The following is a 13,518-nucleotide window of genomic DNA, read 5'->3' as shown; positions in this document are numbered from 1 at the left end:
CTGCTAGTAGGGCCTCCCACACCAGACAGGTCAAAGGATAGAGGACAGACTAATATGGACCAACTCTTCCCAGAGGAAAAAACAGGTTTGCTGTAGGGCCAATGGCCCTACGTAGAAAGAAAGCAAAGTTACTGTAGCATCAAAGACAATTCAAAATCAACAGGACCTGTGGGAGAGGAAAACAGGCCAGAGTCAAGAATAGTGAAAAAATATCAGCAATAGTTCATTCATGTTCTATAGGAAGCAAAGGGCTTAAGTATTTTTTAAATAAACTTATATTCATTCAAGTGTGTGTGTGTGTGTGTGTGTGTGTGTGTGTGTGTGTGTGTGTGTGTGTGTGTGCGTGTGTGTGCGTGTGTGTGCGTGTGTGTGTGTGCTTGCTTGCACTGGAAGTAGAGCAAAATAAATTCAAAGTTAGATTTCAAATATAATCTAAAAACAAAAAAAAACAAATTGTTTTCTAAAATATTCATTCAAAATTCAAATTTGTAATTTTTTTTTTTTTATATTCAGGTTATACAATTTTTATTTACTGGGCTTTTAAATTTGAATTTAACAGTTTAATTTGAAAATCAATTCAATTCAATGTTAAAAAAAAAAGAACAAAAAAAAATCATAGCTGTTTAAAAAATGTTTAACTCGCCCCCACCCCTCCAATATATCTTCTATAGTCACTTCAGTTATTAACAATTTTAACAAATTTAACAATTTCAAATTGTAAACCTGATAAAATTAATGTTGTATATGAGTTGCACAGAGTTTAACCATTTCAGTACCAACCCGGCTGAAACCGGCTCTGGCTCTGAGTACAATTGTCTTGTTTTCATAAGTTTTGAATTTAAATCTTCCACAAAACATTAGTCACAATTTATGTTCCTAACACAAGCTGAATGATAACTAAGTTATTTTACTAAATTCTTTGTTATATTTGAAGTAATTGAAAGAAACACAGAGCATCTCAAAATAAATACAGTAACGAAAGGGTTAAAGGCGCATCATATAAGCAAAGGGTTAGCCCAAAAGTCTGGGGTTTTTTTTGTTGACACTAAACTTTAAGCAATCTAATAACCAGATAACTTTAGTCTGTCCCTTGTGCATGCACACCCATGAAATACTTGACACTTCAACATTGTTCAACATGAACTTGTAACAAGAAGTTATATTTTGTGTGCTTGGTATCAACCTGAAAATGGACAACCAAGATGACCATTATGAACACTTTGTCTTTTTATTTTAGAAAAGGCAAGAAAGCAGTGGAAACCTGCAGGAAGATATGTGCTATATATATGGAGATTATGTATGTGCCACAAGTGATTTTCAAGATTCTGATCACCAAATTTTTCAGTTCTCAATCTGGCCAGCCAACTGAATTTAACAGTGACACCAAACCCCATTAAACAACTAGAATGATCGCAGATATTTCCCAAATATTCAAAAGCTGAGATGCACTGCTTTGAATATGATGGTTTAAAGACAATTACTTTTACCCCATACTGATAAAAGGTTGGTTTCTTATTTATCCCTAATTTAGTTTACATTCTCTTTAGATATGCTATAGTTATCCTTGATTCTTTCTGCAAATTCACTTTATGATTTTCAATTTTGGAGTTGAACACTTTACCTCATTTTCCTAGTTAGTGTAATTTGAATCCTCACAAAAGCAACACTACTTTAAGGTTTGCTATGCTTTGATAAATGACCTTGAATATTTTTTGTGATGATGGTTATTTTTGCTGGTTAGCACCAGTTCTGCCCTCAAAGATATTCCATCCATAATCATCTTGGTCTTTACTTCATGTAAAATAGGATCATATTATACAAATGCTCATTGCTTTTTAGATACTGGGGAATAATTTGAGGTAAATTGAGTAGCCCTTTCTAGTACATGAAGTAACCACACAGGGTACACTCTGGGTGATGGTGGCTGTGGTAAAAATGGTGATGAGGATGATGATGGCAGTTGTTCTTTAGCTCCATGCTGTTAACTGATTGAGCAGACTTATGATCAAAGCTGTTCTAGCCATGACCTCCCATTCACTTTTTCAGATATTGTGTGGAGAAGATGACATTGTGCAACATATCTTTCCTTTAAAACTAAAAAGGCATGACTTGAGTGCTGTTTAAGTAGGCTGAGTGACCACACAGATGTTTCCATGATAGTGGAAGTGATAATGAAGGTTTCGTGGGAGTCAAAATGATGATGGTGATTAAACATGAATATAAATATATCTGTCCATGTATACATGGAAGCACAGGTATACGCATATGCTTATTCAAATATGTGCATAAACAGGTATTCATGTACACAGACATACATATATATATATACATACAGATAGACAGACAGAAACAGATGTTCACACTTGCAAAAAATGACCGCACATACATTTGTAAAAACAAACACAGACATGCATAAACACATGCAAAAGTATAAAAGTACACAAATTAGAAAATAAACTCATGCTTGCACACATGCATAGTGACAATGTAAGAGCTGCCTGCATCTATAAAAAAGAAACTTAGAGTAAACAATGTAACAGAAAGAAAATTTTGTTGCTTTTACCTGGGATGGAGATTGTTTTGGAAAGGCTTTCTGAAAATACTGTACAAGTGATGGTCGTATTGCTGCTGTCTTTAATTGTTACATTGTACTTATAGTCAGACTGTACTGGAGTAATACAAGAGCTCCTGCTTGACACTTGTACTCTGTCTATTGTCTCTTCCCCATCTGCATTGTTACCATGTTTTACAGTCCATTTGAAGATGACAACAGTTTCAGATTTTGCAGCATTTGCATCACATCTGAAGGTAGATATCTGGTTCTCCGCAGGAAATGGGTAGGGATCTTGCAAACTCTTTATATAAGATTTCGCTGCAAAGAAATGTAATAAATTATATACCATCATCATCATCATTTTACATCTGCTCATCAATCTGGCATGAGTTGGATACTAACATATGTAAATCATAAGACAATAATCCTCACAATATAATATGGTTACACTGTCACAAGCTACAATGTTCATGCAATATAAAACTAAAATGTCTGACATCAATCAAACTATCTGAAACGCTGTATTACAATGTGAGCAGCTGCTTCCTAGTTTTCAACTAACTTTATAGCTCTAAACCAAAGTGGAACAGAGTTTAAGACTATATCAACACAAGAACGACACATACACACCTAGTCATTTATGTATGACTGTGTACACACACATATATGGGCATGTGCAAATATGTATATATGTACTCATATAACATACATGTAAATATTGGGTTGTCCGGAAAGTTTGTGCTGATTTTCCAAAAGGTTCTTCTCACTCAACTCATGTGGTACCCAAACATCGTAGCGATTTGTGTACCCAAGCTTTACCAGGTGCTCATGAACGACGGATTTTGATAGGTTGAGGCTTTCTGCCAATTCTCAGGTTGTGCAATGTGGGTAATTCTCAATTAATGACTTGATTTGGTCATCATCTGTAGTGGATGGTCTGCCTGATCACTCTTTATCAATAAGGCTACAATCTCCAGCTCGGAACCTTGCGGGCCACTTCCGTACAGTTCTTTCAGATAAAAAAACATCACCATAAACTGCATATTTCTTTGGTTGCTTGTGAAGCATTTTTCCCCTTTACAGAAAAAGAAAAGCATCAAGTGCTCAAAATGAACTTTCTTATCTTCCATTTTAAAGGGTTACATATTAACACAGGTTATAGGAACATAAACCTTCTTCCACAAAAAGATAGCTTAAACTATGCTCTAAATGGAGGTGTAGTCAAATCTTATTTTATAGACTCAACCATGTTCTAAAATAAGTCGAAAGGTAAGCTACTATAAATCGACACGAACTTTCCAGACAACCCAATAGAACATGTACATACACATGTACAATATCTCCAAATAGTATATTAGTGGAAAGTCAGTCAAATGTCATTCGTTCTTCACTAATTTACAACCACAGGGCAACTTCAATTCAACAACACAAGCTAAGAAATTGCTTTGTCAACTTTACTATTGTTTACAGTGACTAGTTGTTTCTCATCCATGGTAGCCATTTTCAGTAAGGTCATTGAGTTATTCATAAGTTGCATTTCTTGATTACAGATCTTTTATCTTCTGCTGGTTTCTTGTTACTTCAGAGTGCAGCCATACTGAGGCAACACCTTAAAGAAATTTCAACCAAATGAATCAATCTCAATACTTTTTTCTTTTTCTTAAAGCCTGGTACTTATTCTACTGGTTTCACTTGCCAAACCCCTAAGCCACAGGAATGTAAACACACCAACAGCAGTTGTCAAGCAATGGTAGGGGGACAAACAGACACACAAAATCACATACATGTGTAAGACATATATTTATATATACAATGAACTTCTTTCATTTTCCCTCTACTAAACCTACTCACAAGTCTTTGGTTGGCCTGAAGCTATACCTCAAGACATTTGCCCAAGATGCCACACACTGAGACTGAACTTGGGACTATATGGTTGAGAAGCAAACTTCTTACCACACAGCCACATCTAAAGTTTTTATGATACATGTTACCTGTGCTATACATAAAGATATAAAGAAAGCTATTTAAGTACCTACAATTGTCAGATTTCTGAAATTTAAACAGTGAGTCATGTAGCTCTATAATACTGATAATGAAAATTTGGTCAATAACTTATGCAGGTCTCAGGTAACTGATAATGGACAGTGATTCCAGTAGAATCTCCAAACTAGAAATAAATGTCACTAATGCAATGAAATAAACCCATTAATTAAAGTTAACTTAGTGCTAGATGGTGCAGCAAGTAAGCATTATTTTAAAATGTCTATTTCATTATTAGGCAATGTCAATAGATATTTCCTGGACCTTCAGGCAGGTCTTATCAGGTTGAAGGGTAACAGACAGACAAAACCTTAACAACTAATAATGAGTTCTAGCCTAGACACAAAAGCATAAACTCTTTGCTCGTTTTTGGGTAAGTGGTATGAAGAGAGTTATTTTAACACTTTTGTTATCATATTTCTGTTGAAATACACTGACTTTGTTTCAATAAATTCTGAAAATAATGGAGAACTTAGAAAAATATCTTTGTCATTATTAAGCTGGCATTTAGAAGATAAATTAGCATGAAAGCTTGACATAAAGTTTTAATTACAACCATTTTAAAACTAGAGCTGGCAGAAGATGGGGGTCTCAGACAGGTGAGTATCAAAACGGTTAAATTCAAACTTAGCACTTGTCTGATATTTAATTCCATCAAGCTCAGAAGAATGAAAGTCAAAGTTGACTTTAGTAGGAATTGAACACAAGATATAAAGAGCCAGGACAAATAATACAAGTCTGATGCTTTAACAATTCTATTAATGCCCTTCCCTAGTAAAAAATATTGTAAGCTTAAATTCAAAGGCAAGATTTTGGAGGAGCAGGTACAGTAAATTAAATCTGATCCCAGTATTTGCCTGGTATTACATTTTACTTACTCTTATAGAATAAAAAGTAAAATGTGACCTTCATGGGATTCAAGGTCAGAACATGAAAAAACTCATGTTGTGTTGAATATGTAATGAGTTTGATAGAAATGTTACTGTATGTAAATGAATGTCCTTGCCCAAACCAGTATAAGTGGTGGCAACATGATGAGGTAGCAAAAGTTCTGAGTTGGAAACTGTGTGAAAAGTGGAAGTAAGAGAGAGGTAAGACATGGTATTACCACAAACCACAGAGAATGACCAACTTGCAAAATCCTGTGGGATTTCCCAATTCAAATGGACCAGATAGATGCTTGTGCATAACAAACTGGACCTCAAGGTGGTGGACAAAATATATCATGTGCATTCTGTAATAGATGTTGCATGTCCATCTGACTCATGGATAGTTACAAAGGAAGGCAAGAAAGTAGACGTGTACAATGTCAATCCACTTAAATATGGATTTAAGAGGATTGACTGTGGAAGATAAAAATAGTGAAGATAGTGACAATTATTATTAGGGCCTTGGGAACAGTATCAAAGGATATTGAGTGGAATATAAAGAAAATGGGAACAGAGTGTCCAGTAGAGCTGTTGCAAAACATCTGCCTCCTTGGTAGAGTCAGTAGCATCAAGAAAGTACTAGATTGTGGAAGAGAACAAATAGAGAACTGTATGTTACAGGTAGCCAGCCTACTACTCATGCAAGATTCCAGGAGTTCCAACAAAACCCCAAGTTAAAAGATTAGTAACATTAATAATTCTTTCTGCTATAAGCACAAGGCTTGAAATTTTTAAATGAAGGGGCTAGTTTATTGCAGCAACTCCAGTGCTCAACTGGTTCTTATTTTATCAACCTCAAAAGGATGGAAAGCAAAGATGACCTCAGTGGAATTTGAGCTTAGCATGTAAAAAGCCAGAAGAAATATTATGCACTTTGTCTGGTACGGTAACAATTGTCAGCTCGCTGCCTTTCAAATTTTGGTGCAAATCCAGCAATTTTGAGGAAAGGGGAAAAATCAATTATATCGACTCCAGTGCTTGACTGGTATTTATTTTAATGAGGTAATATTTATTCCCACTTAGCGTGAATGTTCTGTAAGAACAGACATTACTGTAGTAGATGCCATGAGAGAAACACTCATATAGGCTTTTGGGGCAAAATGCATGCTGTTTACAATGCTTGCTGGGACTCTACGAACACCAGCACTGAGACAACCAGATCATATGATCTCAACGTTCTTTGGTCTCATCAGTTCATCAGCGATAGATGCTCGACCACTAGAGATAACAGTGGCTCATCTACCTGCTAGCAACATATAGAAAATTGTTACCTTAACAGTCACTGATATCACAATTAGCCTGTGAGCATGTTAAAAAAATATATATTAGCGACAGAAGCAGTATTGATACTGAGAGGTCTCGAAAAGACCAAAGTCAAAGTTAACCTAAGTGAGATTTAGGTTTAACATATACAGACTCAGAAGAAATGGTACTAAGCACTTTGTCAGACACATTAATGATTCTGCCAGCCTGCAACCTTAAGAAAAATAGTAATAATGATAATTTTTTTTCTAATTTTGGCAAAGGCTAGCAATTGTAAGAGGAGAAAGCAAATTGATTATATAGACCTAATGCTTGAGTGATGCTTTAAATTAGTAATCCTGAAAGGATGAAAAACAATTGTGATTGATTTGAATAGGATTTGAGCATCACAAGGAAATGTTGCTTAACTCTTTGCTTGACATGGTAATAATTTTGTCAGCTAACTGCCTTAAGTAGGATGACACAAATTTTGCAAGAGATTAAATTATATAAATAACAGAAATAAATAATGAAAATTGGAAAGGAAATAGAATCTAACCTTTTAGAAATTTTGGAGAGGAGGTGGGACTGTTTGTTTGACATTCGTATTGAGCTTCATCCTCACACTGGAGGTTATCTTTCCAGCACTTCACCTTCTCACCTATTGGTAAATCACACTTAAAATTATTCTTTGTACTCTTGATTAAAAATGCAGTCTTGATTTTATTGTACTCTATCTTCACAACAGAAGAATTGTTTTGCATTAACTTGAACATAATCAAATTTGCTATTACATAACTACATGTTATTTCCATTCTCTCTCCAATTTTAAAACCATTTTGGGGTTCCAGGCTTGAAATTTCAATGGCTATATGTAAGAAAGAAAAAATAGATTATCAGACAAAAACATTTTTTTTTTTTACAATGATAAGGTAATTACAGTTACAAAACAATTATGACAAAGTTAAAACAGTAAGAGGAAAGGCAGAAATTAGAATCAACAACAGAAAAGAAGATAAACTAGAAAAGCACTCGGAGAGCGCAGACCTCCACCAAGCAGCTCATTTTTAAGATAGATAAGCGAGTAAAATTACTAATAGAGAAATGAAAATAAACTTTGGGAACAGCAATGCCATCATAGGTTACGTGGAAACGATTAACGTGTTTTCAAGGGAGATAATCCGCTTTTCATGCTAGCATGGGTTGGACGATTTGACTGAGGACTGGTCAACCAGATGGCTACACCAGGCTCCAATCTGATTTGGCAGAGTTCTGCAGCTGGATGCCCTTCCTAACGCCAACCACTCAGAGGTGCTTTTACGTGCCATCGGCACGGAGGCAAGTCAGGTGGTACAAGCAATGGCCACGCTCAAAATGGTGTATTTTACGTGCCACCTACACAAGAGCCAGTCCAGCGGCACTCGTAACGATCTCGCTCGAAAGTCTTTACACGTGCCAGAAAGATGACGCTGGGCACAGGTGCCATCACGATTTTGCTTTTGCTTGCCCCAACAGGTCTTAGCAAGCGGAGTTTAGTGTCCAATGAAGGAAAGGTACGCATAAGTGGGCTGGCTACACCCCTGGCAGAGGCCTTGGATTTAGATCTCACTTGGCTTGCCGGGTCTTCTCACGCACAGCATAATTCCAAAGGTCTCGGTCAGAAGTCATTGCCTCGGTGAGGCCCAAGGTCTTGCTTCACCACCTCATCCAAGGTCTTCCTGGGCCTACCTCTTCCACAGGTTCCCTCAATTGCTAGGGAGTGGCACATTTTCACACAACTATCCTCATCCATTCTCGCCACATGACCATACCAGTGCAATCGTCCTTCTTGTACACCACAGCTGATGTTAGGTTCAACTTTTCTCTCAAGGTACTTACACTCTGTCTAGTATGCACACTGACATTACACATCCATCGGGGCATACTGGCTTCATTCCTTACGAGCCTACGCATGTCTTCAGCAGTCACGGCCGATGTTTCACTGCCATGAAGCATGGCTGTTCGTACACATGCGTCATACAGTCTGCCTTTTAGTCTGAGCGAGAGGCCCTTTGTCACCAGCAGAAGTAAGAGCCCTCTGAACTTTGGCCAGGCTATTCTTATTCTAGCAGCTACACTTTCAGCGCACCCTCCCCATATATATATATATATATATATATATATATATATATATATATATATATACACACACACATATATATATATACATACGACACTGCTTTTCCTCTTCCCAGGCTACAGGCCCACACCCCCAACACCCATACTGTTAGGATTGGCACTCTCAACGTCGGCACGCTGAAAGGTAGATCTGGTGAAATTGTTGAGATGCTTGAACGGAGATGCGTAGATATGTGCTGCATCCAGGAAGTAAGATGGAGAGGAGGTTCTGCAAGGTTCCTCACAGGCAAAGAACACAGGTACAAGATTTTCTGGGCAGGGAACACTGACGGGGTCGGGGGCGTAGGAATACTTCTAGCGGAGAAATGGGTGGATAAGGTAATCGAGGTCGTTAGAGTAAGTGACAGAGTACTTAAGATCAGACTAGTGCTTCATCATAGATTAGCTACTGTCATCTCAGCCTATGCACCTCAACCTGGGCTACCAGATGGTCTGAAAGACCAATTCTATGACACCCTCTTGCAAACTACCTCGTCGACGAGTGACAGGGACCTTCTCTTTGTGGCTGGAGACTTCAACGGTCATGTCGGACGTCGTGCTGGGGGCTTCCATGGCATACATGGAGGCTATGGCTTCGGTTCCCGCAACGAGGAGGGAACCAGACTGCTGGAGTTCTGTGATGCAACCAATCTTATAGTCTGCAATACCAACTTCAGGAAACCTGCCAGTCACCTAGTCACCTACCGCTCCGGCAGACACTCTAGCCAAATCGACTACATCCTCGCCAGAAATAGGGAAAGAGGGCGGCTTATAAATGCCAAAACCTACCCTGGCGAAGAATGTACCCCACAACATAGATTAGTAGTTAGCGACTTTGGGATCAAGGCAAAATGGGTGCCCAGAATTAGACAGGCTTGGAGAAGAAGGGTGTGGAAGCTTAAAGACCCTGCAAACGGACAGAGACTTAGAGACAAGTTACTTGAAGCATTTAACGAAATAGAAGGGGATATAGCATCATACAACGTGGAAGACAATTGGAGATTTCTGCGGGACAACCTGTTGAAAGCCACCGACCAGATTTGTGGGTGGTGTAAGGTCCCCTCCCAACCCAGAGTAACGTGGTGGTGGAACAAGGAGGTAGACAGGGCTATTAGACAAAAGAAACAAGCTTGGAAGGACTGGAAGAACGGTGGTAGCAGGGAATTGTACCAATGTGCCAGAAGGGAGGCTAGGCGACAGGTTTATTTAGCCAGAGGGGAAGCAGATAAGGAAAGATTTGCCAATGTTCTGCGCCGTGAGGACCAAAGACTCGAGGTATTTCGGGTTGCAAGACAGTGTAGGAGAGAGAATAGTGATGTTGTAGGAGAGAAATGTGTTCGCATGGATGATGGTACGCTTGCATTAAATGAGGATGCAAAGAAAGAGGTCTGGAGATGCCACTACGATAGATTGCTTAATAAAGAGAATGAATGGGAGAAAGAGAGCCTGCCTTATGTCGACCCAATAGAGGGACCAGCTATCCGAGTTGATAGTACCAGGGTAGATAAAGCAATTAAGAGTATGAAGACCGGGAAAGCCCCCGGCCCATCAGGAATCACTGCAGAGATGCTCAAAATATCTGGCAGTGTTGGCTATAGCCTAGTCACCCGTATTACGAACCAGGTGATACACGAAGGAGTCATACCCTATGACTGGTGTAGCAGCATCATAGTCAACTGCTACAAAGGTAAAGGGGACGCTTTAGATACAAATAATTACAGAGGCATCAAGCTGTTAGATCAGGTTATGAAAGTTACAGAGAGGGTCATAGCCCAACTAATTAGGGAGCGAATCAATTTAGATGAGATGCAGTTTGGGTTCGTGCCAGGTAAAAGCACTACTGATGCCTTATTTCTAGTGAGACAGTTGCAAGAGAAATACCTAGCCAAGGATAAACCTCTGTACCTGGCTTTCGTTGACATGGAGAAAGCCTTTGACAGGGTCCCCCGATCCCTTATCTGGTGGTCAATGAGGAAACTTGGGATAGAAGAATGGCTAGTGAGAGCTGTGCGAGCCATGTACAGAGATGCGGCCAGTAAGGTGAGGGTTGGAAATGAGTACAGCAATGAATTCCGGGTAGAGGTAGGGGTCCACCAAGGTTCCGTCCTCAGCCCCCTATTATTTACCATAGTCCTCCAGGCAATCACAGAGGAGTTCAAGACAGGTTGCCCCTGGGAGCTCCTCTATGCTGATGACCTTGCCCTAATTGCGGAGTCACTATCAGAACTAGAGGAGAAGTTTCAGGTGTGGAAGCAAGGTCTAGAATTGAAGGGCCTTAGAGTCAACCTAGCTAAAACCAAAATCCTAATAAGTAGGAAGGTAGATAAAACACAAACCCCTTCAGGTAGATGGCCCTGCTCAGTATGTAGAAAAGGAGTAGGTAGTAACTCTATAAGATGTACCCGGTGCAAGCTATGGACACATAAGAGGTGCAGCAACATCAAAGGCAGGTTAACTAGCAAGTTAGTTTTTGTTTGTGGCAGATGTTCAGGTGCAATAAAGACTGCAAACAAACAGGAAACAACTTCTATCTCATTCCAGGGTGAAAAACTAGAGGTAGTCGATAGCTTCCGCTATCTGGGCGACCAAGTTAGTAGTGGGGGTGGGTGCGCTGAAAGTGTAGCTGCTAGAATAAGAATAGCCTGGGCAAAGTTTAGAGAGCTCTTACCCCTGCTGGCGACAAAGGGACTCTCACTCAGAGTAAAAGGCAGACTGTATGACGCATGCGTACGAACAACCATGCTACATGGCAGTGAAACATGGGCTGTAACTGCTGAGGACATACGTAAGCTCGCAAGGAATGAAGCCAGTATGCTCCGTTGGATGTGTAATGTCAATGTGAATACCCGTCAGAGTGTAAGTATCTTGAGAGAAAAGCTGAACATTAGAAGCATCAGTTGTGGCGTGCAAGAGAGACGATTGCGCTGGTATGGACATGTGGTGAGAATGGAGGAGGATAGCTGCGTGAAAAGTGCCACACCCTAACAGTTGAGGGAACCCGTGGAAGAGGTAGGCCCAGGAAGACCTGGGCTGAGGTGGTGAGGCAAGACCTTCGTACATTGGGCCTCACCGAGGCGATGACTACGGACCGAGACCTTTGGAAATGGGCTGTGCGTGAGAAGACCCGGCAAGCCAAGTAAGATCGTTGCCAGTGCCCCTGGACTGGTTCTTGTGCGGGTGGCACATGAGATGCACCATTTTGAGCGTGGCCGTTGCCAGTACCGCCTGACTGGCTCCTGTAGGATTTTCGAGCGAGATCGTTGCCAGTGCCCCTGGACTGGCTTGTGCGGGTGGCACATAAAAGACACCATTTCGAGCGTGGCCGTTTTCGTGCGGGTGACACGTAAAAGCACCCACTACACTCTCTGAGTGGTTGGCGTTAGGAAGGGCATCCAGCTGTAGAAACTCTGCCAAATCAGACTGGAGCCTGGTGTTGCCATCCGGTTTCACCAGTCCTCAGTCAAATCGTCCAACCCATGCTAGCATGGAAAGCGGACGTTAAACGATGATGATGATGATGATGATACATATTTATATATACATATATAAACATATATACATATTTATATATACATATATAAACATATATACATATACATATATACATATTTATATATACATATACAAACATATATACATATACATATATACATATTTATATATACATATACATATATACATATACATATTTATATATACATATACATATATACATATACATATATACATATACATATTTATATATACATATACATATATACATATACATATTTATATATACATATACATATATACATATACATATTTATATATACATATACATATATACATATACATATTTATATATACATATATACATATACATATTTATATATACATATATACATATTTATATATAAATATATACATATATACATATACATATTTATATATACATATATACATATTTATATATACATATATACATATTTATATATACATATTTATATATAAATATATACATATTTATATATAAATATATACATATTTATATATACATATATACATATTTATATATACATATATACATATTTATATATACATATATACATATTTATATATACATATATACATATTTATATATAAATATATACATATTTATATATAAATATATACATATTTATATATAATATATACATATTTATATATACATATATACATATTTATATATAAATATATACATATTTATATATACATATATACATATTTATATATAAATATATACATATTTATATATAAATATATACATATTTATATATACATATATACATATTTATATATACATATATACATATTTATATATAAATATACATATTTATATATACATATATAAATATATATATATACATATACTATATATACATATATATACATATATATATATAGTATATACATATTATATATATTATACATATATACATATTATACTATATATATAGTACTATACATATATATCATATGTATATACATATATATATATGTATATACATATATATATATGTATATACATATATATATATGTATATACTATATAGTATATAGTATATACATATATAT

General features: G+C 37.5%; 1 protein-coding gene across 6 annotated transcripts in view; it reads right to left on the bottom strand.

Annotated features, from left to right (window-relative positions):
- The window catches only part of LOC106883640 (uncharacterized), a 96,084-nt gene that overhangs the window by 76,142 nt on the left and 6,424 nt on the right, over nucleotides 1-13,518 (bottom strand). For all 6 annotated transcript variants that reach the window (XM_089338126.1, XM_089338127.1, XM_089338130.1 and 3 more), the window contains exons 2-3: nucleotides 7,325-7,633; nucleotides 2,564-2,872 (exon numbers count right to left, since the gene is read on the bottom strand). In XM_089338126.1, coding sequence (XP_089194252.1) covers nucleotides 2,564-2,872; nucleotides 7,325-7,633 — 618 coding nt within the window. The remainder of the gene's footprint in view (nucleotides 1-2,563; nucleotides 2,873-7,324; nucleotides 7,634-13,518) is intronic.

The sequence above is a fragment of the Octopus bimaculoides genome, chromosome 20 (assembly GCF_046866305.1).
Source record: "Octopus bimaculoides isolate indiv1 chromosome 20, ASM4686630v1, whole genome shotgun sequence".
Taxonomy (NCBI): domain Eukaryota; kingdom Metazoa; phylum Mollusca; class Cephalopoda; order Octopoda; family Octopodidae; genus Octopus; species Octopus bimaculoides.
The sequence above is the reverse complement of the archived record's forward strand: the minus strand, read 5'-3'. Positions and strand labels throughout refer to the sequence as shown.